At 40.0% G+C, this 24,349-nt stretch overlaps 1 protein-coding gene across 1 annotated transcript; it reads right to left on the minus strand.

Moving 5' to 3' along the window:
* Positions 1 to 1,148: 1,148 nt before the first annotated feature.
* On the minus strand, positions 1,149 to 18,388 carry RUVBL1 (RuvB like AAA ATPase 1). Its single transcript, XM_086619012.1, has 11 exons — positions 18,190 to 18,388; positions 17,292 to 17,378; positions 16,525 to 16,657; positions 12,382 to 12,533; positions 10,999 to 11,088; positions 10,005 to 10,154; positions 8,711 to 8,774; positions 7,324 to 7,522; positions 5,249 to 5,351; positions 2,063 to 2,154; positions 1,149 to 1,749 (listed from the first exon to the last, which is right to left on the minus strand). The coding sequence occupies exons 1-11, from the start codon at positions 18,328 to 18,330 to the stop codon at positions 1,590 to 1,592; spliced, it is 1,371 nt and encodes a 456-aa protein (XP_086475138.1). The 5' UTR covers positions 18,331 to 18,388; the 3' UTR covers positions 1,149 to 1,589.
* Positions 18,389 to 24,349: the final 5,961 nt, after the last annotated feature.

A 24,349-nucleotide genomic window follows, 5' to 3' on the forward strand; every position in this document is an offset into this window, starting at 1 on the left:
CGCATGCTATGGCACTCTGATCACTTTAGCTTCTCTTGACTATAAAGATTCCTTGAAAGAAAACCTCTTAGGAAAGCAAAATGAGTAACAGAATGGCTTTTTACCTTTTTTTTTGTAAGAACACCCCCCCCAATTGCCAATGTCTGCCTAATGTAATACTACTGAGATTCTCCCACTGTGAGGAACCGATGACTTTCTGTGAAGGATTCCTAGAAGGCTTAGTAGCTGCGTGTTTAGTACTTGTCAGAAAGCTTCTCATTTAGGAACGTGGATTAAAATTTTTGATGAGCTAAAAGTATTAATTGAAAACTTATCTTCTCCACTTCTCAGCTGCTAAAAATGATATTTAACACTGGGGTCCTATTTCTTCCCTTCCCACCCTGCCCTAGGAACTGTGCTTATTTAAGTGAGTGTACCTAAAGTGTTTTAAATCACTCAAGATTCTAATAGAGAACGAGAGGTTAGACACTTTATAAAGCCTCTACATATTTTTCCTAGTTCATCCATTTACATGGTTACAGAGATCCGGATTTCAGTGTTACAAGGATCTTAATCTTCGAATCATTTATCCTCAGAGTGCTGTGAAGCCATCAAGTATCCATGCTTTACAAAACAAGGAAGAACACTTTGCCAACAGGAGGCTGATGCTAAACTCGTACAAAGTCCGTGCAGAGCAGGATTTCAAACCTTAATTTTTAGGTTACTTTTTCACTAGCATTCTGCTAACTTTCCTTTTTGTGTATGAATATTCATATATTTTTAGTTTCTGATATTTTTCCAATCCTGGGTGATCACAAAAGTGGGGACAGAACACAGTGAAAAAATAGCTAACCATGACGAAAAGCAATTTTTATCTAATCTGCTTTAAGAAAACACAAAGAAAGGATAAATCACTATGGAAGAAAGGCTTTAAACAGGGTCAAGATAATTACTATTATGTATTTCTACATTCTCCAAAGAAGTCTTCACAAAATAAAAACCAAGACCTGCAAAAGAGTAAACACTTTAAAAAGATCCCACTACTATTTCTTTCCTTTCTTGTACATCTATTTTGTGTTACCAATCCATTTTACTCTTATTTGGCTTTGGTAATTCCAACTTGTTTTGACTGTTTCTTTAGGCAGGTCAACACCCAGGGGAAACACATACAAGCTTCCAACATTCTTGGAATATTTTATTATAAAGCACTTCAGACAAACTTTGATTCAAAAAAAAAAAAGTTCTCATCTGTAAAAGGAAACTATTTTAAAACCATATTCATAAGGAAAATAGACTGTTCTTAAGCATCAACTTCAGTTAGAGCTCTTCTGTAATGAAATCTAAAGGCAAAACTGATGGGTCAAGAACTATTAATTTCATATATACTCATAAAAGGGAGACTAAGATGTTACACAGACATCATGGAGCATCTTATTGTTGCTAATGAAACAGGAACACCTGACAGCTAATTCTGGCCTGACAAAGCAGTCCAACATTTAAATATTTTTCAGTCCCAAAAGAGACAAACCATTAACATTTCTCATTCAGTAATTAAGCCAGCCCTGGCTAAGCATTAAAGCCACTTCAAAGCATCTAACATGATAAGCTCTTCATTTCATGTACTTCTCCTGTTGATCAGCCAAGATTTTTGCCGAGGATTTGGCATCATAGAAAAGTTCATTTATTTCTTCAATATGCTCTTTCTCGATGCTGTCTTTCCCATTAATCTTGGCAAGCAGGTTAGCTGGGGTCAGCAACTGCACAGCATACCTGTGATCAAACAGAGACGGATGAGCAATTACGACTCAGTGCATCCCAGTGAACTGCGTATATGTAGGGGTGGGAGATTTGTTAGGAGACACACAGCTCTATCAGCAGCATAAGAAGTCTGCAAGACCCTCCGGCATGTATATTCCTTAATGGAGGACAGAGGAGGATTACTGCTCTTTTTTAATGTTAGCACTGTTCTTAATAGACCACATTATTGTATGGGAGAAGGTTGTCTCACTTCCAAGAGTGAGTTATTCTACAGCGTTTTTAGACCCAGTCATACTTAGAGAAAAGTCAACTGCACTCAACTTACCTTAAGGTTGTCTTGGTACCAATTTCCCCTAAATGGTTTAGAGCTTCTTCGCTAATATTAATTCCTTCTGTCTGAGCACGAAGTTTTGTGATCTGTTGGGATGAACGAGTGAGTGAGGTACCAGCCCAAACAATTAGCATGTTATACTGCTTAGCTTAGTACCTGGAAACTGTCAGCTTAGAGACGAGACATGCTAGAAAACGAGATGGTGTGGAGAGTTATCCCAGCATAACTTACCACTTATCTAGAATTTGGAGAATTCCAAGTCTTTGAATAGGCAAATGTAATGTTGAAAAACAGATTGTCGCAAAAGGCAGTTAAAGTAACACATATGGACTACTAACCCTTCACAGTGATTCTGCATGGCTAGCAAAGTGTATCTACAAATAGGGAGGAGAATATGAGAACTTCATGAAGAAAAAAAAAAAACACACCAGAAAAAGTATGCAGGAAGTAACAGCTGGAGTCTTGCGGACTAACACAGTTAGTTACCAAATTTTGCAGTGTATCATGGCTGCTATACAGCGGCCCTCCAAAAAGCCCTACAGAAAGCTACGCCCTTTCCTTAGCAGCTCTCAACACACTTTTTATTCAATTGACAAGAAGATAGTAAAATAAATCAAGAAGTTACTTTCTATGATTCACCTATTCCTGCAAGAAGCAAAAAAAATCACTACGAAGAATCTAATCTTTCAAGAACAGTCTCAGGCTTGTACCAGTTTGAAGATCTTTACAAAGTTGGAGAGCAAGATATCACCAATAAGCCTGAGCATATAAAGCTGTAACAAAAGTGGCACAAGTCTCTCGGTAGTCCGTATTACCAGCTGAGTGATAAGGGGCAGACTGGATAATGATGTTGTGTTGTAGTGCTGAGATAACTCTGGAACTGCAAGCCTCATATAATACAGGTATTTTTCACTTTGGCAGCTTTGTAAACAAGATATCAAGAAGCACTCGTTTAAATTAAAGCCATAAAAATGCGCTGGGGAAGTCAGAGTAGGGAACAGAGTAAAAGAGAGGGGCCTGAAACGGCAGGAAGTTGTGCTGAGATATCGATACTGAATATTGGCAATGCTGCTGCAAATGCAATTTCAGATTGAAGATTTTTTTTCTATCTTTTAGATTACCTAAGTATCACCTTCCCTTCTTTCAAATACTGCTACTTTATTCTTCCCCAGCTAGAAACAAGGTATCTTGAACAACCTTTTTTTAAATAATTTTTTATCTAGCAACTTGGTAGAACCTTACTGAAGGACTGGGGCCCAAGCCGTTAACCCAGCAAACACATGTATAAAAGAAGTGTTTATCAGGTAAAATACATCAGGAAAAAAAAGTCCCATTTATAAGCTCTAATATCTCACAGCAGGCACATATGCCAAAAAGTTTGACGACAACAATACCTGACTAGAATTGGCATAAAAGTGAATTTTCTCCCTGTTCTGGTTGCACTAAGGTAACTGGGTCTTGCTTTTGGAGCAGCACTGCACAATGGGATTTCTACTTTATCAACATAAAGAGAAACATTTTGAGCTGGTTATGAACAAACTTTCAGTAGCTATACAGACAATTCTTCTGCTGATAAACAAATCAATTGTGAAAGGCCAAGGCAAAGAGTCTCATACAAACATCAGCAGTGAAAATTTCTTCTTAGCATGAAAAAAAAAGGAGCAAAAATAGAAAAATAAAGTAACAGGCATCTTGTTTTCAACCCCCCAACTGTATTTAGTTAGAAACCCAAGAGGTTTCTCTCAGGAGAAGTAATTCAAAAACCTTAATTTAAGGGCAGATGAGATTATCTGACTATGGGAACATGATTTATGGGACATAATGTCTGGGTTCCATTTTTAACTTTAGGAAATGCTACTGTAAACACTTCCCTCACCTCTGGGGAGAGTGGAAATCACTGCACTTGCCCAGCTCTTCTGAAAATCAACAGTTCAGAAAGGAGCTCTTTAACAGTGTATTATCTGCACGATAATACAGCACACCAGGCAGGTATTACACACAGCAACCTTAGCAAAAGGTAACTCTGAGTACAGACTCCTACTATGCTAACTACTCAAAATTCACATTCAGTACAGGGAAGTGCAGACAACAGTCTTTAACATCTCCAGACTGAGTAAAAGTCACGCTTTAAAATTTGTTTTGTAATACAGACAAAACATAATCATATTATTAAATCACTGGGCTGCTTCTACTCTAATCTACACCGAATGCTTTAAAGTGTCCTTTTAGGTACAAAAAAAAAAAACCATCCTGAGACTGGCTCACAGCAGCCCTATGTGAAAAGCTCCTCAAGCCAAGTGAAATGAAGCTTTTCCTCTACGTTTATATTCGATAAATGCCTCGGCTTCACCTTGGCACTTATCCAGCAGCAGTAGACTATTATCTCGTGACAATGCTCTCCTCCATTGACACTATCTGTTAAATAATACAAAGAATTGACATGATAAAGTGTAATGTCTTCTGCATCGTGTCACTTCACAGCATTGAGACGCTAATGAGGGGGATCTTTGACACGATGCATCATAATGGCACCCAAGCATTATAATCGATACACAATACATTGTGAGGGCCCCACAGGAAAAGTTTCAGGCGTTCAGAGGCACATCTCAATGCTTACTGTGCTCAGGTTTCCAAGCTTGACTAGGAGTATGAACATCCTCCCAGTTTCAGGAGACACTCCTAGTAGGTTAAAGCTATAGCACAGGGCATAGAAGCAAAAACGCAGGGCATGAAGTTGTATTCCTCAATCCCTGCCACCTCTTACGTGGAGGAACAGCCTCAGGTCTCGCTTCATCTCATACCAACTGAAAAAGCACTACCTGCTGGAACCGTCAAACTCTGTGGAAAGCACATCTGTGCAGGAGATAAGATCAGCTACCAATTCATGCTATTTCAGGTGAGTGAGATGTCACTTTCAGCTCTACATACGCTTACCGATACAACTCATCAGCGGGTGGAAATCAGCCAGAGAAATTGCATGCACAATTTTAACCAGTTCACTGTAAATGGTTACTAAAGCAACAAGCATTTAGGAAGCGGTAAGCTTTCTGGCACAAACCCTGGTGAGCACAAAGCGTCAAACAGCTCTATAGTAACAGAACATACAGAGACGTAGCAGTCATCCTGATAGACTAGAACTCCAGGGAGTTTTTAGAATTTCTCTTAAGAAGTTATGCATACCTGCTTCATTTCTTGAGGTGTATACAGCATGGTTCGGATAATCATCACTCTATCCAGCAGGTCCAGTGGTATTCCATGAGGAGACACTACATCCTCTGTGCCTCTAAAGGAGAAACCAAACAGAGATCAGATACTATTCTGAGTTCAGTACATTGATTCTACTAAAATCAGTTGTAAGTGACTACACATCTACTAGTTTACAGTTCTTGTGTCTTCCCATAGAGACACTCTCCCCAGATGGAGACAGGAAACATTCTAGTCTGAAATTCATACTGGACTGCCCGAGGGAAACAAATACTATTTCTGGAGCTCCTAAACATGTCACTGAAAGATACTTTGAGATGGTGCTTTCCTTCATGTTTCCCTGCATCATATCTTACAATACAGTCTTATCTAATGTTCCAAAGCATCTTCCAGCAAGGAATAAATCATTCCTAATTAGTTGTTTAACAGTATCAGTAGAAATTACATATGTTATCAGCCATTTGGAGAACATTCCCTCTTGCTGAATAAGCTGTAACTCTGTCCAGTCCTTCCAGTGAATGCTGCAGTGGTTTACATTCCATGCATGCAATCCAGCAAATTGAGAAGTGGAGGTCTGTGCATGAAGGACAGAGCAGCATCTAGACCCCTAACCCCTTTATCTGTTTGACATACAACACCCAACAGCAAATGCTGCAGACACATCTACTCTTGGTTTTCCGAGACCACCACCATTTGCAGTGAAGTCAAGAGTGGAAGATATCCAGGTTTCAGGAGATCTATACGGATTGCAGGTGAAAACAGTGAAGTGCTGGTAAAGAACTACATTTCTAAGTTCAATGCTAGCATTCAGGCACTGCAGCTTCGGCCATGGTCCTCCTTGGGGCGTGAATAAAACTGCCCTGCAAACCCTTGCTGTACTCTTTAGCAGATGGTGTTCTCTCCCCTGAGGTGATTCCTTCTCTTAAGAGGTAACAGAATCAACTGTACTATTCAATCAACTTTTCCCCAACCCTTTTAAGAGCCACCAGCAGGCAAATCAGAGCATCACTGGCTACCTGAGATAGCAGTATAGAGTTAAGAGCTTGCTTGTATTAGATACAACTATTCTATGGAAATCTTCCTTTCTTAAATCACAGTTTTTTCATACCAAGATCTGCAGTGAATCCGCACTGACAGATCTCTATTTGCTCTACTTTTACAAGACAGCCTTTTTATTCCTTTGCAAAGAGTGCTGCAATGTCCACCTTAAACATTTTTTAAGAGCTTATCACCTTAACTTCTAAGCAAGGCAAGCAGAGAAAGATTAATACCAGATGAGCCACAAAGAGGGAAAGGAATAGCTGGTTACACAGCTGAATTAAATCAATTTATAGATTAGCAATCATTGCTAATGACAGCTTGTTTAGACATAATTAGACCTAGACCACAAATTAGCAGCAGAAATTAAGGAAAGAAGAGAGCACTTTTACTGAACATGCAAAGAACGCATTGTATGGGTGCAAAACAGTGAAGTGGAGGCACGAACTGGAGTGGAGATGAAAAACAAGTTAGTTGGCAAGACTGAAGAATCAGGAAAAGCCAGACCAACGCAGCAGGAAATAACGAAGGGTAGGGAGAGGCTGAACTGTGACAAGCTTTCACAGTAAGAAAAGGAAGCTTAAGTCTGGTGCAATGTGGACAGCAAACAGCAAAATAATCCAGAAGCAGGAAACTATGATATTAGAGGTTTGTAGCCCTGGTCATTTTGATGTCCCTAATGTGCAAGCAACAGATGTGTTGAGGTATCCAATGAGAAAGCTAATTGTTACAGATCACCCAGGAAATAAGACAATTCAGAAGCTGTTAGAGACTAAGAGGGATGTGTCAGTGGAAGTAAAAGGAGGAATTCCATCCTGCTTTAACTCAGTCAGCCTGGCATTAAATGCCTATCCCATCATGAAGCTCATAAGCAGTTCTTGAGCACTGATGCAGCTTGTAACCTGGGGATTATTACAGACATCAGGATCAGAGACAAAAGGCTTCAAAGATACAGCTAATTCCAGGGTTTATGGATCAATGCAAACTGGAAAATTCAACGTTAGACATCATACCTGATAACGCAGTTTCCTCGGTTGGAAGCAAAGATGACAATGGGGGAAATAGAAGATTCCAGTGCTCGGTGCAGGTATGTGAAGCATTCAATATCCAGCATGTGAACTTCATCTACAAAGAGTACACCTGGGACTAGCTCTGCGATGCCTTGATCGATGTATTTATTTACCACCTTATTTATCTCTCCTCGAAGTTTGTCTGAGAACAAAAAGAAACTGCTAGTTAACTATAGGCCTGTATGAAAGACTTAAAGCAAGTAAAATTTTCCTTGAATCTTTTCATGGTTTGGTATCTTGCCACCACAGGGGAAAAAAATCTGTGACTCTAGAATTCTGTGGTATTCACTACTCTACTGGGGACAGATCTGTGCAACAAAGTATTTCTAAACCGAACTTCTAGGACTTAACTGGGGTAGTCTGTCCCCTCACATGGCTTGTGAAAAAGTGATTTTTGTGGGTTTGGGGAGTTTGGTGAAGGGGAAAGTCAGTCAAACCTCAGTTTAAAACATGAAACTTTGAACAAAGTTTCCAAGCAGGGCTGAAAAGAGCATGACTGAAAGAATAAAATATTGCTACTGTATTTCAGCAAAGCAGTTGTGTTTAACAAAACAAAAAAATAGAGCTATATAAATTTCTGTGAACATATGGACCTCAAAGCTACGCAAGATATTATATCGATAAATCTGACATGAGAATAAGCAAAGTGACCTCTGGAACAAACAAAATACTTCAAAGGACAGCCATTCAAGTTAGGTATTGAAACAGGCTTTGATCTAAATTTAGATGGTCACTTACTGAAACATAATTTTTTTCAAAGCAAAAAGGAGAATGGATCTTTCTGTAGATCTTTTTTTTCCTTCAATGATCTGTAGGTAGGAAGAGCAGCAGTGCACTTAAAGCATCAAGTCAATAGACAGCTGCTATAGAGGTGTCTAAACCAAAGCAAGGTTAGTGTCTTTAGAAGCCATTTTTGTACTCCACAGAATTCAGTATGGTTGCTTCACGTAAGCATGCATCCTAACAAGGTTTTTTAGATTATTTTTTGTTGTTGTTGTTCAGTTCGGCTCTTTGTCAAAGTGTGATCGTCACGCTGTCTGGCAGGAGCATCTTCAGAAAGGGGGATGGCACTAGTATTCCAACCTCTTTCTCCCCAGGAAGACGGGTGCAGAGTACAGTACGTATTTTGTCACTTTATATGTGAGTCAGTAACAAGTTGTACCGCTTCCAGCCATTGCAATTCCAGCAGCTGTATCACTGCTTTTTCAAATCTGAATTATTTAGAAATAAATATTACACAGGCATTCATTTAATAACCCTATTTTTAATCTTTTTCTACCTGGAAAACATATAGGTTATATTGGTCTGAAAATACATGCAGAATTCATACCAGTAATTTCAGTTTTCTTAGGCTTCATCAATTGTCCCATCATAGAAAGGATGTCTTGTCCACCCTAGGGAAAAAATGTTACAGATCAGCTATGAGATCTCACAGTGAACACGCACAGTGAGAATTTTCTAAATCAGGAAAGAAGTTGTTTCTTGCAGTTAACCTGATACTTTATATCAGCAGTAGTTGATAATCTGTCAAAGGTTAGGTCACTTCATTGCAGCGGAATTCTAAACAATCATTTAGGTACCTCCTCACACTTTCTTGAGCCTCATTCATTTGGAGAACATAAAAACCCAAAACCAGATCTCCTCTTTCAAAAAAATTGTCAGAGAAGCTGGTAAGGACTAAAATTGTCAGGGAACAGAGAGACTTGGATTGCCTGTGTGCACCGTAGGTGTTCAACCTGTAAACACGGGAACAATTATGCTGAGTTTTAAGAGTTCTGAACACCTTGATTTTCATCAAGTAAACTATTTTGTTGGAAAAAGGATGTTTATTTTGAAATGGAGTACATTCAGGGCATGTAGTATAATACTGAAGGGATGCCAACCTTCAAACAAAGATACTGTATTGTTAGTGGCTTTTGTTCATGACATAGATGGAATTCCCTCAGTACTGGGTTTATGTTAAGATACAACAAGGCGTAATTCTCCTATTTTCAATTTTTTGCTGCAATATGTTCAGAGCTCTACTGAAAGTCAAAAGGAAATTTAACAAGAGGTTATGAAACCTTTCTGAAGGAAGCAGGGACATCAACAGAGTCCACAGCAGTCAAGAATACTTAGTGACTTTTTATCACAGTGCTTGCAGTTTCCATTTCATGGCCACAAGACCATAAACACAGAAGAGAATAAACTAATCTGTATTCAGAACTTTTGATAAATTAAAATGATGCAGATCTGGCTGCTGTGACCTTACATCTGTAGGCAACTTCCTTTCTGAAGAGAAAGTAATAATCTTTTTTCCTGGTCAAGAGGAGTAGCCCACAGTGCTCTTTTTCTGCAGGGGCTCGGGCACAGTGGCGGAGGGAAGGGGAGAGCTAGGTCTAGATTATGCAGCGGAGCTTCCATATGGATATTTGAGATCTGCTGCAAACTGCAGCATGACGCCCCTCCAGAGAGGAGAGGCAAACTTGCCGTCATGGTGTAACACCTACTGCTATTCTTATAGTGGAATCTTTGAGGGTGATTTAGGACAGCCCAACTTTCTGTATCTCCTTGATGATTCTAGCAGCCATCACATCTATATCAAATAATTTTTCTGTAAAGGCTTCATCTGTGGAATCAGATACCTGAGGTCGAGCATTGGCCACATCCAAGTCATGCAGGGTGACATCCTGAATAATTTCCTTTTTCTTGTGCACATCACCCTTTGGCAAGGGAACATACTCTTCAGCTTCAAGGTCAAATTCCGTAGCATAGATATCACACCTGCCTTGCCTCTGAGAAAAAGCAAAGAAGAGAAACCCAGGTATAGAATTAGTTTCAGTGCCAAAACCTTGAGTGACACGAACTTGATAAAGATAAAGGGCTTAGTGCACAATTCCAGTCCTGACAAGCTTCAGCTGACAAATCAGACATCCCACTCCCTGCCTAGCAACAGGCATATCCTATCTACTGATCAAAGCTCAAAAACTCTGTTGAAAAACACCTGATATTTTCAATGGTAAGAATATTCCACTTTTCCTTTCTTTTAACTGTATGCAATTCTTGCTAAAGGACAAATCCAGCAGATTAACTAGAGATTGGGAGAACTGTTCAAGACTCCTTTGTAGGTGGGTGATTTATTATATGATACAAAATATTATGCTCATCCATTAAACAGCAAGTATTGCTGTACACTACTTTCTAAATCAGATACGAAAAGAATGCTAACTAATGCAGTATTCCCTTCTACATGTATATATCTTCTGGAGAAAATACCAGAGCGATAAAAGAAAGATTAAATACACTGCACATGTCAGCCTGAAAATGACTAAAGTTGCTTGGTTTTTTCCCTCCTTCCCTTAAAGATGTCTTGATCTTACAGAAAAGAAAACTCGCCCAGACAGCATCAGTGATAGCTTCCTTGCCAGATGACCTTAATTGTGAACTAGATGACCACGTTCTCCCAGTGCAAGAGAGAATCTTCTCTGCAGATAAGGAAAACAGTGGGCTCTTTTTAAAACTTCCATGCAACCATTTCATGTCAGTTAAGGTTAATAAATTGGAAAGCCTTCTGAAAGGCAGAGAAAGATCTGCAAGAATACATACACCTGCATAAAAGTGCAGAACTTTTTCTTTTACCTTGACGGCTCCACTGTTTGCTTCAATATAAATAACATCACCAGTTTCCACTCGCTCCTTCTGCAAGCTTTCAAATATGCTCGGGTCCAGCTGGAGACAAGCAAACATCACAGTTGGTCAAAACAGTTCCACATTGTTATGGTAATCAAGGAAAAGAAATTTAGTCTGAAGTTCACTCCCACGAGACAAAATGAAACTGCAATTCCCCTCAACGATACTGCTAGGATTTTATAAAGCTGTAACACCTGAAGTAGCGATATAAAATAAATCTGAAAAAAGATGCACGGAACTTACTTTCTCACAAAAAAAATCTGCGATCTGAAGGAAGTGAGTGTAAGTGCCAGAAACACGAATTACTATCACAAAATACGCCTGTGTAATGTGACAATACATTTACACCTAAGAAGCAGCATTTCTCTTGCTTTCTAGCAAAACTTTTACAAAAAATCTGGCTATTGTATTGTATTATGCTACATGATTTCTCGAGTCTTTATCCTCTGTGGAGCTCTGTGAGGGAGAGTGGATGTGGAACACGTTAGATGCTTTCGTTTCTCTCAGTACATGTTTATTCACTTTTGCTCTGTGTTTTCTTGTTTTCAGAGTGAAAAAACGCGAGATGATACTTAACAACAGACACAGCTTTCAGTTCTCTCGTACTCTAACTGACAGGGAAATCGAACAACATGGACAGAGAGTTGTACAAGAAAACAAAGGCAAAGCAGGTCTGAGCTGGCAATGTACCAGCTCAATTTCCAGTTCAAATCAAACGTTAACTAGACCATACTTCCCCATGTAGAAAGAAGGGATGTGACAGAAAAACCAATTTATAGCAAAGCAGGCAAGATTTCCCAAAACCATACTCAAAAATTCGGCTGAGAATCAGGAAAACAAAACCAAACAAGACCCTCCTTGTATGTTTGTTATGACAAACGTGAATTTATAGCTCAGGTCAGTGTGAACATATCATGGACCGCGACACATCATAGTTCAGATTCCCAATTCAGCCCATTTTTCCGTGGTACTAGTAACGCTGCAAAACTGCATCAGGAGCTCTTCCTGCTTTAACTCTCCTTTAAGTCATTGAGGGCATACAAGCCTGTGCTGCCAAGCAGAAAAATAACAGGGGCTACTAACTGAGTGATGGGTTTATCCCCAATTTCAATTAGCAGAAGACAAGACTAATATCTAAATATTCTACACAAAGCAATTATCCTACTCCTCAGCATGTATGTTTAAGTTGTCTAGCAAAGGAAAACAGCCTCCTGGCATCTGCACTCTACAGAGATGGAGATCAAGAGCTTGAAATGGAAATAAGAAGTACTAAAAATAGAAGATGCAGATCTGAAATACTCAAGGAAATTTTTGAGATTCTACCATACATACCTTCAACTGTTTGGTTCCCTTTGCAGTTTTGAGTCCTATAATTACGTGGCTGATGGTTTTGCCGTACCCCCCCATAGGATTTTCAGTCTCACATGGAGTTAGTTCTGTGACTTCTCCTTCATAAACCTCCTTGGTTTCTTTAATCCTCAACCCTGCAAGAAATTGTTTAGAATAATTTCAGTACACAAATCAATGGCCATATGCACTCAGGAGTCTGCTGCCTTACTGCCAACACAATGTGACATATTATTAGGCTGCATTACACTGAATGGTAATTTTTAACTTTCAAATGTAGAAAGATCAATTATTGTTCTCTTCTTCAATATTGCGTGAGAATATTCATCCTGTGTCAGAGTGAAAGTTCAGCCCAAGTTCTGACCTGCAAAGCAGTTTATTAAACTCTAAGGAAATTATTTTCTTTCTGTCCATTATTATAAGTTCTTGAAGCAAATGTCAGCATCCACTCTCTTTTTCCTCTCCCAAAGAGGGGATTTGCTTGATTTGTTCCCCTACACTAAAGTCAGAGAAACAGCTCATCTTCTGAAAGTAAAGATCAGTGACACTAACGTAACTGCGAGTTTTATACAATTTTTGTACCATCAGCAAAGCCCCACAAAGTGAGGAAGAAGGAGAAAAAAATGTAACATTGTAAAAAACTTTGAATTTTAGCAACTGAGTTAAAAATAACATAAACTGATTAACAGGTATGGCGTTAGAACCTCATAAAGTTATGAAAAGGTTAATGTATAATTTAAAATATTTTTCAAGTTAATAGCAAAAAGAAGCTAGATAAAATTTAACAGAATCTGCTGTAATGCAAATGTAAAACTACTTCAAAAGAGCTGACAATGACATCCTTACTTTGTTGGTTTTCAGACAGTTGAGCAATCATCATAGTACCTGGGCATCTTCTATTCTAGTTACAACTATTGCAATTAACTAAGTTATTTTAAATTGATGAATAATATAGAGCTGAAGAGTTTTACGGTTAGACTGTTCCAAAGAAAAACCACTATCATCACCACCACTACTACAATTATGCAGACGTTCTAACTACATAAAAGTTCAAAGAACCCACATCTGAAGAGACTCTATAAAGTATTTTATGAGACACACATGCCATATCAAAAATAATGAATGGGCTGTAACAAGATATAAGGAAGTCATCCTGCCCAGGCTGTGGCTATTAGGACTTTATAAAACTTTCCTTGTTCCATAACTTTTCATTTTGCTTTGAAATAGATCAGACACTTCACCAGTAATCTTGAGTTGCTGATAGGGGAATATAAAGAACTGACAAATACGAGTCTGTCTCCCTCTACTGGACCCAAATTAAGACCGGGATTTGAAACGTGAGAAATAGGTTAATTGTGGATAACATGATAATTTCTTGGTAAGAAATGTTTGCTTTCTCTTATTTAGCACTACATAAAAAGTTCTATATAAAGTTAATTTCAGTAATTTTTTAAAATTTTTTTCAGGTATGCCAAAACATCAGACAAAAAAAAATGAATGAACCTTGGAGTTATAAATCTGACCTAGACGAGACTGCATCACACAGGCTGCATATGCAGAGAATGTGAAGCAATATGGGAACTGCTGGTGCTGAAAAGTGGACATTCACAGGTATGATTTTCCTTTTTGTCTTCTTTGTACACTTTTAGCACGAGCTCCATTCTGCTCTGAAAAACTGGAAGCCCATTTGTGTTTGGGGTATATTTTGCATGCTGCTAAAGCACATCTGCCAGTTTCATTTCATCTGAAAAAAATCCAATTCACATGCTCAGTCTGCTCCACAACGCAAACCAAAGCCGAGTCAGCATGGACGACCTAGAGATTTGCTTCAAAAGTAGGCCTCTAATCTAAACTAACGTGCTCATACAGATGTGTCTACAGAAAATATTTACAGATGAACATGATCTTAACAAAGGTAATCGACGCTTTGAACTTGCTACTGATTATCCGTTATTTAAAAATAAGTTTGCATGTATCAGCTATGAACTTCATTCTCAAAAGAGCTCTTAAACAGAGATATTTCCTACTTGAAAAGCAGAGGCACGAGTCTAAGGCAGCAACTGTTGGGCTATTTCACGTTCTGGTTCAATAGCACTATATGGAGTTAAATAGTGCTTGTTTGATTTACTGACAGTTACAATTTGTGGAGACACAGGGAACAGATATGCTATTTAAGTGGCTATTCCAGTAATTTTTTACTGGAACTGAGCTCTAACATTAGCTACTGTCATCATCCTTGCCAGCTGCTAATAAGCTCTATTCAGGATTAATCTCTCTCGGCTGAAGTTTTTTTAACCCATACAACAATTCCGTCTTCTCGTTTTCCACTCTGTCCTCTTATGTTTCTTAGGTATTACAAACTCTCTACTGTACCCCAAGCAGTACTTGGCCATGAGATTATGTCAAGTCTGCTATTAAAAGACTCCCAACAAGAAAAATTCTGTAAACTTGGAGTCATCTCAGTTTCCTTGTACAGTGATGGGTCCAAACCAGTCAGACTGTTGTTTCCAAGAGAAGGAGAAAGAAAAAAAAAGTAGTAAAAAATTGATTTTAACATCTCTGACCATTTTTATAAATTGAGGTGGCTAAACCCTCTGAAAGTATAATGCACAATATGAGTAACACATGATGTGTAGAGAACCTGCTAATAAGGAATGATACAACACCCCCCTCCCTTCCCCCTCCCCCCCCCAGAAAAAAAGCCCTAAATGAATAATTTAGGTACTGGTTGATACGTGAGCTGAAGCTTCTCTTGCACCCAGTCACAGCTGACATTGCACTCTGCATACAAAGTAATTTTTTTTAAAATGCATCCTTGTAAATTATTTATTTACCAGGCAGGGAAGCTAAAACATAACTGAGATTTAAACACGATTGACAAATGTTCCGTTATGAGAAATGGTAGCTTCTTGTTCTTTAAAATATCTCAGAGACTTTGAATTTTTTTTACAATGACAAAAATATTTAATAAAGGTTGTGTTACGAAAATATGACATGAAATTCAACAGAAAGGAATAAAAGAAGTTCCATCTTTCATTAACACCAATATTTGTTTGGAAGCGTCTCTCTATTGACATTCAGGGAATGCAGGGAACTAACAATGTAGCTGGCTGTTAAACCTTAGAGTTAAAATACTGCTGTCTCTAGAAATGACAACATGGATGGCAGAAGTTTCATCTGTTGGTTCAGGTTTCCAAATCTCTGACAGGGAACTTCATCACATCAAGGAAACATCGCAGACTACTCAGTCTCTGGCTTCCCTCCCCCCGGCCCTGCCAGATTCATGGTAACTAGAAGACCAGAGGCTATTGAGAGTTGCTTTCACATAAAAGTCAATGGAATACTTTTGTCTCGTTGCAGAACTGAGAGACTTCTTCACCTCACTGCCACCGAATACCTAGATGAAGTCCAAGGGGAAACATGGAGCAGAAATCGGGAAAATTAACTGTTAATGTGCTCAGTACACAAATCAGTTAGGCTGTCTTGAGCCAATCCTCACGCAAACAAGGGCTACTTCTGCCTGCGCTTATCAGCTGTCAGCAGCGATCATGTAAGAGATTTCAGATACTCACTGAGGTTGCGTCGCAAATGTAACCAGTTTACATCAAGCTTGTAAAAGCACTCTACGATTGAGGAAGACATTAAGTTAAAGTATTTATTTTGTTGACATGGAACTTTCTTCATGCTTGCTGGAATACTAAGGCTAACACTGCCGTTTGGGAGTCTCTGATTAAGACTGTTTCCTTTAGTAGGGTGAAATCATTAAAATAGAGGAGAAAGCATTTTCTGTCTACAAGTACTTCTGTTAATGTAAGAAACTAAAAATTTTTCTTTCAGCTTTATTCAGAGTCATAGGCAAAACCAGGAGATGAACCTGAAGGATCAGAGGAGAATCTGGGGAAGTAGAATAAACCATAATACAAAACTAGATTATGGTTTATAAACAGAAAACTTGACTCCACTAAGTGTGGAAGAGATTCACTAATTTAAGATTAGCACTGAAAAAACCCCATACAATAATCTGAAAACCATCATGACCACTGAAAAGTTTTTCCTTTTTAGATTACTGGGAAAAAGCAAAATAAATATCATGCAAATACTTAATTCTTCTGTTTTTCTGAAACTTACCAATTGCACGTCGGAAGTTTTCCATTAGAACTTCTGTTTTCTTGATCTCAGTGGAATAGACCTCACTTCCAACCATAGGACAAAAAGGAACTTTACTTCCCAGTTCCTGAGCAATAGCTAAAGCCAAAGCAGTCTTAAAAAAAAACCAAAAACAAAACCCGCACATTAATTTTTATGAGAATTAACAAAGGATTCTTTCTGCACAAAGATAACTTTCCTCATCATATCACTTTACATATGTCAACTACTGATTTAACATTAAGACTACTCTGCCTGACATATATTTCTCACATTTAACAACGCTTCTCTCCCCAAAACAAGTTAGACACATATAAAGGGACTTTTACCAAAGACTTATAAAACACCTTAAAGAAACAATACTGGGCATTTGAATTTGACGTCTTATACAAAAGTAAAAAGTCTTAAATAGCATGGGGAAAAAATAAACAAAGCAAAAACTATTTAGGCTTTTAATATAAAATTAACTTCTAAGACTTCTTCAGAGATGATATGACCCATGTGTTTGGTAACCTACAAGAGGTGGTTTCACACTAGTGATGCCTGAACACAGCACTGGATACTGCCAATGCTGATGACATAGCAAAAGTCAAACTATAAAGCAGGAATCCATGTCAATAAATTGATAAAAAAAATTCCAGTAGATGGAAGCATTATGTAACCACCACCTTAAAATGGTTTTGACAACAAATTAAAATAAAACAGATTTGGGAATACTTTGTTTCATATCAAAAAAAGAAAAATAATACCTTGCCAGTTCCAGGAGGTCCTGCTAACAGCACAGCTCTGCCAGCCATTTTCTTGCTTTTGATTAGTTCCACTATAACCCCACAAGCCTGTAAGTTAAACAAGTATTTACACCGTTAACACAAGTATTCACAGAATCACAGAATGTTAGGGATTGGGAGGGACCTCAAAGGATCATCTAGTCCAATCCCCCTGCCTGAGCAGGACCACCTAGATCAGATCACACATGAAAACGTCCAGGTATTGCTGTAATATGTTTTGTTCCAGTATTACTAAAAGTGTTTAGAAATATAAGGTTTTGTAAGCCCGCTAAACATAATGAGGATTTCAATTGCACGCACACAAAAAGGGAGGCAAGACCAGAAAAATCTACTTCCTACAATCATTTTATCTGACAGAGACATTAAAAAATAAATAAATCACAGACGACAAAGCTCAGCCTAAGAGCAAAGACTGTCTTCCCCCTCCTAGAGTTGCAGGCATATTTAAACTTTCAAAAATAAAGCAGAAAATGGATCTTTGACGTTCAGAGCGACCGATCAGCTAAAGCCCCCGCCCAGGGCCAGGCACCTGTCTGAAAGAGAAGCTCCGCTCCCCAGCCGGCGCCAAACCTCTTGAGTCCTGGCAGGTTTCGTTGCCTTTGATACCCCGATATCTCTACGCAAGGCAGTCACCCGCCCTTGCCGCCAGCTCATGGAAAACAGCCGAATTCCGCCCATCGCCTCTCGCACAGCAGAGCGCACGAAGGAGCCCAAGCAAAGACCTTCACTTGCTCACGGGACTTTATACACACAGCACAGCTCGGACCGGGCCCCCGCCGGTGGGCCGCACGGGGCGCCTGAGGCTCCCCCTCAAGCCCCAGAGGAGCCTCGGCCGGGCCCTGCCGCCCCCCTTGCTCACCTCCCGCGCGTTCTCCTGCCCCACGAGCCCGGCTCCCGCTGGCTTGGCGGTGCCGCTCTCGTCCAGCCCCAGCCCCTTGACATGGCTGTGGGCGGCTATGCGCTGCGTCTTCGAGGTGCTCTTCACCTCCTCGATCTTCATGGCGGGGCAGAATTCTCCCCGATCGCCCGCGCTCGCCACACGCGGCCCGCGCGTTACCAAGGCTCCCGGAGCGCGGCCGCCTCCGCCCGCCCCGCCGCGCCATTGGCCCGAGTGGCAGCGCTCTCGATGCTTATTGGGCGCGGCGCATGCCTGTCACCGACAGGGGGTGCATATTTTTTAGGGTCCGACAACCCATTTCCGTGTGCGACGCTTCCAGAGGGTCCGGGCGGGCGCGAGCGCTGCGGAGGAGTCGGGCCGGGAGGAAGGGCTTGACAGGGGCCGCGCCTGGGCTGAGGGGGACTTTGTGGGGAGGCGGCGCAGGCTTTCCTGGAGAGAAAAAGCATCTCGTTCTCGCTCGGCAGGTTTGGCCTTATGTGTACATGAACGCTGGCTGGCAGCGAGCCGGGGACTGTGCGCAAGGGGCTCTGAAAACCTCTGCGGGGTTTAGCTTGGAAAGTTGAGGCTTTCCAAGGGTGTTTTCTGGATCTTTGTCAAAGAAAGAGTAAGAGCAATCTCTTACCTGCTCGGTATCGCTCACTCGCTCCTGGCTTTCAGTGTAACTCCAAAATAGTTCTGTTACGCGTGTCCACAGCATTTATGTACGTATCTGAGGCTTTAGCATACGCTGTAGGTACAAAGCCTTCTGAGCTATGACTTACTGAAATGAGCAAAAATACTCCATCTTCTCAGCAGGTAATTTCGTGGCCTCACAGGCTTTACCATCGTTTCCTCAGGCCTGTGAGGCTGTAGCTTTCAGGCTGTTAGAACTCCTAACGGTGGCTGAGCTGGAATTCTGCTGCACCTTTTATGTGGTGTTTAAATGCTTGAGATGGAGGTCACTCACAGTGAAACTCTAGATGGGATCTGGGAACCTACCATTCCAGTGACTTCTTGTCTGTAGATACTGGGATCTCTCGCCTCCAAAAAAGAGAGGACTCTCTTCCCATGAATATATATTGTTTTCTGTGTGCGACTATAGAACTATGGCTGTGTCTGCAGCGCTCGGGGCCACTGGACTAACATGGTCCGATGCAGGACTGCTCACTGTACGAAAGGATGGTGCCACCTTGGCTTTCCCGTGTGCTGCCAGGGAGAATTGTAAAAGCGGTCCCATGATGATATAAGCTAGGAGAGCAGCTTTTAGGAAGGATGGGAGTTATAGTTTAACTTTCAGAACCCCATTGAACAATATATATGCTATTCATTCCCTTTTTGTCTAAGAGCTGCTGTTGATTTTATTATAAATGTCATTCAGCAGAGGAAAGACTACTATTTGTTGCTTTCTTTTTCTGTTAATTGTTCTGTCAGTTTATATTTACATAATCTAGTCTAAAATTGTAATTACAATATAATTGCACGCATGTGTTGTTCAACACCTATGTAAGGGTATCCTGTTGTACAACTGTTTAGCTAAGAATTTTCGAATCCAGCAAATATAATCTATCCTTTAAATAACGAAAAAAGCATGTATGTTATTGGGCTCTATGCATCCTCTCAGGGTCATATTAGTCACAGAATACGAATACCTAATATGTACTGAACTGCAGGCTTTTTCTTTGCAGAAGTACAAATATACAGCTTTGATTTCTCTAGTGCATTAAACTGCCGCAAGTGTTGTGGGTAAGTCTGATCAGAGTTCAAGTTTCTGCCAGTTCTGGAAGAATAATTAGCAAGCCTTCTAAGAACTCTGAAGCCAGTGATGCTGTTAACGAGGTCCAGGCTAGGTATGGCCCTCTTTTTAAGGGCTGGCAATGGGTGAAATACGTGGTATTTGTTACCTTAGACTGAAATCTGTCCATATGCCCCTTGTTATCTTGCTTGATGTTGCAGCTAGGTCTAGTTTTGAGATTACGGTGTTTCAAAGACTGTTTAATAATATTTGCTTATTTCTTTTTGGTGAAATTCAACATATAGGAAGGTAGACGGCAGGAATAGACAATGGCTGTTAATCTTCATTATAGCTTAAAGGAAGGATAGAAATATTCCGTGTGTGTAAAAATCAGATAGGCTACATAAGGTTCTTTAACTTCAGAAATACTAATTCAGTTAGATGTTTTTCCTGATAAAAGTGGGTAACAAACAGAAGTGTTACTTGTTTGTCTACAGCAACATGATGTCTCAAAACCAGAATTGGAGTAGATCCAAAAAAAAATCAGTCTGCTAGTGACCACTGCTGTTCAGTAAATAAAATCTACTGCCACGATGAAGGTACAATTTTAGTACTGACCTGCAGAAATTGTTATGAAAATGGTTTGGGCTTGTATTTGTAGTAGAAGAGGATATTTCAATATAAAAAAGAACCAGTAAACAATTGTTTGCTTGACATGTGAAGCTGGCTTCTCCCTTGTGCTTGTTCCAGTTAGTACCACTTAACAGGGTTTACAACCATCCATAAGCTATGAGTGGTTTGGCACATCACACTGTATTGATTGTTTTACTCATTCCATATGTTCTTCTAGCATTCTACTGAAATTGCAGTTAAAGGGGGAGAAGAGTACGTTTGGGTGAGGGAAAATAAACAACAATCCTTTAGACCACACAGGATTAATTGTTTATTCCCCAGAAGGAGCAGAGTACAAGTGGAACTACTGGAAAGTTTAGAATTAAACTTAAATAGCTCAAATGATCTTTTATAATTGATGTCTGATGTGTTATGATGCAGCTGTATGAGGAAATATTGAACGTTAACATGATTTTTTTGTGATTTTTTTGATAGTTAACATATAATAATTTTGTTGCAAAACATGAGTCATTGATCTCCTTTGTCCATGCCACCAGATGGAACATAAGTAGGTTGTTCAGCCATTCTGCCCATCTCATGTTATAGGTGCTTTGAGTATAATTTAATATTTCACTAGCCAGTTAACCAGAAAAAAATAATACCTGTCACTAACAGTCTGAACTGTTATTCCCCAGGTTTAATCAACTCATTTTACCAACGTTTCTTTTGCCCCCCTGTTTGAGGTCTCCTATTTGGCACAGACGTCATGCGATACCCGATGTGGGAGCTGGAGACTTGAGAGCTGTTTTCCTAGACTAAATGTTTGAGGTTACAGGACGTGGCCTAGTTTCACATAAGCTTTCAAATTTCAGTGGGACATGCTGAATCCTGAAACTGTCAAATAGTGTATTATTTTTGGAGTGAGAGAGAGTACGTGTGTGAGAGTGTGTGAATGACCTTTACATTTTTACCCTGTCCCAAAAGTCTGACTTCCTGCCCTTTCTCCCATGAGTCCATAAACTTTAGCAATTAAAGAAAACACTTTTTAAGGAAGAAATTCAGAATAGGAGAACGACTGGGAAGAAGAATGGTGTATTAAGGAGAAAACAAGGAAAACAGCTAAATGCCATAAACTGCTTGCTTCAGGAGGGATATAGAAAAATTTGGAGAAGCTGGGATTCTTTCATTTTGCCATGTTGCCCTCTCATCTTACTAATATCAAGACCTCTGTGTATGGAGGGTGGGGTGTGGTGTGTGTTCTGTTTATTTCCTGCAAAAGAAGCTGCAAGATTTTTCCTACTCTTCATCAAAGCAATAGGAGTGATGAATCTTAAGGAATGCTGTCTCTTAATTTCCAAATCTGTAATTAATTCTAGAACTTTGTAAGCTAACAGAATGGACCTCTCTAAACATTGAATAAAAGTGCTTATGTCTATATTTATCAAATTTCTCCTTCTTGATATTGGTGCTGTAAGTGTATTCATTTCACAGGTGACGTGCACCCTGATCTTTCAAGTGACGTGGCAAAATCAGATCCCCAGGCTCTAAAATCCTGGAGACAAAGGTGTGTTCTGAGTGGTAACACTGACTGTAGACATTGTAGCAAATTTGTGTGGTGTGTTGTGGGTTTTTTTTTCCTTACCACTCCACAAGAACAACTGCATTCGCTATCTAAAGAGTTGCAAGTGTTTTCTGTGTTGAAAGGAAGAAAACTAAGAAGCCTGCATTTCTGTCTGACATCCCTCCTTGCAGGTCACTCACGAGTATAAGGTTATAGAAGAAATCCCACCATTTTTATGTAAGCAGTGGAATTAAATCCATTTCCCTATAGTTTTTTTAATCTTCCTTCCATCTCCTTGCCAAAAAGAATTGGTTTTTTTTTTTTTCCCCATCCCATGAGTTCTATCCAGTATCCCTCTAGTTATTGTCTGAGCAAAATCCAGCTCCTTGTTTCACAGGTAAGTTGGCAGACCAAACAAAACGGGTCACACCTGAGCTCTTGCTGTAGCCTCTTACACTGTGGGCCATTGAAATGGGCACTTCCTTTACCTCATTGCCAGTTTTCACAAGAGTTGTAGAAACCTTTAGACCTCTATAATTTGTCAAAGCTTGTCGAAAATGAGAGTTATTTTAGATGTTTTGGGAGGACGTCTGGATAATGCCCCTTCTGGTTAGGAATCAGGCCTTTTTCCACCTCTTACTTCTGAATTTATCTAATAACAAATAAAAAAAAAGAATTAAATGCTAGGTGATATGCTACAGGGATATCTGTGTGAGTTTTAACTGTGTAACTTTCCTTATGGGAATGGATGTGTACTTTCCCTTCACTTTGCCAGTATGTATTGGTATAACAGACTGAGATGTTCAGGGCAATGAAGTGTACATGAGCCTTGTGATTTAACAGGAAACTATTCAAAGCCTGGGAACTTGGTCTGAAAAGTGACATTATGCTTAATTTGGCTCCCATGACAGAGCTCCCACCAAGCTGAACTATTCTGCTCAAGAAGCTGATTACCAGGCTGGCTCAGTGCATTGGCAGTACTCCCTGTGAGTTCATTTCTTTCCTTTAGGGAGATAGTTGTCTCTCAAATAGCACTGAGTGCTAGGAATGACAGCTATTTTTTTTCCCCCTGTCACTGAGTCATTGATTCTGTCATCTTGACTTCTGTGTGCTTGGGAAGGAGGTGTAATGTGTACCCAGCTTTAAAGCTGTACAAACTTCCATATGGAAAGTGTTATATGAAGCAACTTTCTTTGTAAGAAAAAGCCTGGAGTTTGGAGTCAAAGCCTCAAAACTAAATCCATTCATTAGTTATTCAGATGTGAATGCTAAATACTTCAGAAATATATATTACTGCATAGGGAGAGCAAAAAGGCAACAGCACTGCTTGCAAAGAAAAAACATCTGTAGAATACAGTGTGAGTCTACCCTACTTGGACACCTATGGGAGGTCCATAGCCCAGTGTTGTTTTCCTGGCTTGTAAACAGCTGTTACCATTTGAAGTGGTGCTTAGGACTTAGTAGTCACTACTGAAAATGCAGAGCACATGTGTTAAGCTTTATCCTGGAATGCATTTGGCCCTGTGTGCCTCCTGGGTTATCGGTAAAGCCAGGTGACTTAAACTAGTGAAAGGTGCTCCTGCCTTTAGCCTCTCCAATGCTCATCTACCTGTTGGGTTTTGATTGGGTGGATTTTTTTTTTTGTTTTACAGGAGAGCTGCTCATTACTGTTAATAAACTTGATTATTCTTAATTGCATAAAGGTATGATTTTTAAGAGGCCTCTTATACAACATAAATATACTTTTACAGGAAAATGAATTATGCAAACCCGGAAATTAGTGATTAAGTGTAAGGAGAGCAAATGAACCAAATGTGAATTTACAATGTCCAGATGACTTGGAAATCAAATCTCAGCATCATACCTGCAGCAGCACCAGGGTGGGGTTGTCCTTGCAGGCAGAATGAAGGTGTGCTATGACATCGAGCAGGCTGAGCTAAGCAGCCCTGCAGTGACTAATTAACGTGGGCCAGATGAGAGCAAAGTGCTGGTGCCCCAGGGGCAGTCACAATAACCCCATCCCCAGGAGCTCTCTGCAGCCACTGCTCTTGGCTCCCTCCTCCTGCAATTAGCCCTGGCCTTGGGGAGCCCCAGGCACACACCTGGGGAGGAGGCACCAGCTGTTAGGTGTGTGCTCATCAAGGTGAATTGGTTTAATTGCCTCTCCTCCATAAGAAGGCCTCGGAGAGAGGACTTGGCAGAGCGTGGGCAGTGGAGGAAGCCTTCAAGCAGGTGCT

This window comes from Tauraco erythrolophus, chromosome 12, assembly GCF_009769465.1.
Source record: "Tauraco erythrolophus isolate bTauEry1 chromosome 12, bTauEry1.pri, whole genome shotgun sequence".
Taxonomy (NCBI): Eukaryota; Metazoa; Chordata; class Aves; order Musophagiformes; family Musophagidae; genus Tauraco; species Tauraco erythrolophus.

What these genes read in the sequence shown, in the direction of transcription:
- RUVBL1 (XM_086619012.1), bottom strand. Translation starts at nt 18,330, where the DNA reads ATGAAGATCGAGGAGGTGAAGAGCACCTCGAAGACGCAGCGCATAGCC. An exon ending in CGAGGAAACTGCGTTATCAG is followed by an intron (nt 5,352 to 7,323) that starts GTATGATGTCTA and finishes TTTCTCCTTTAG; the next exon opens with AGGCACAGAGGATGTAGTGT. An exon ending in GGTACCAAGACAACCTTAAG is followed by an intron (nt 1,750 to 2,062) that starts GTAAGTTGAGTG and finishes GTTTGATCACAG; the next exon opens with GTATGCTGTGCAGTTGCTGA.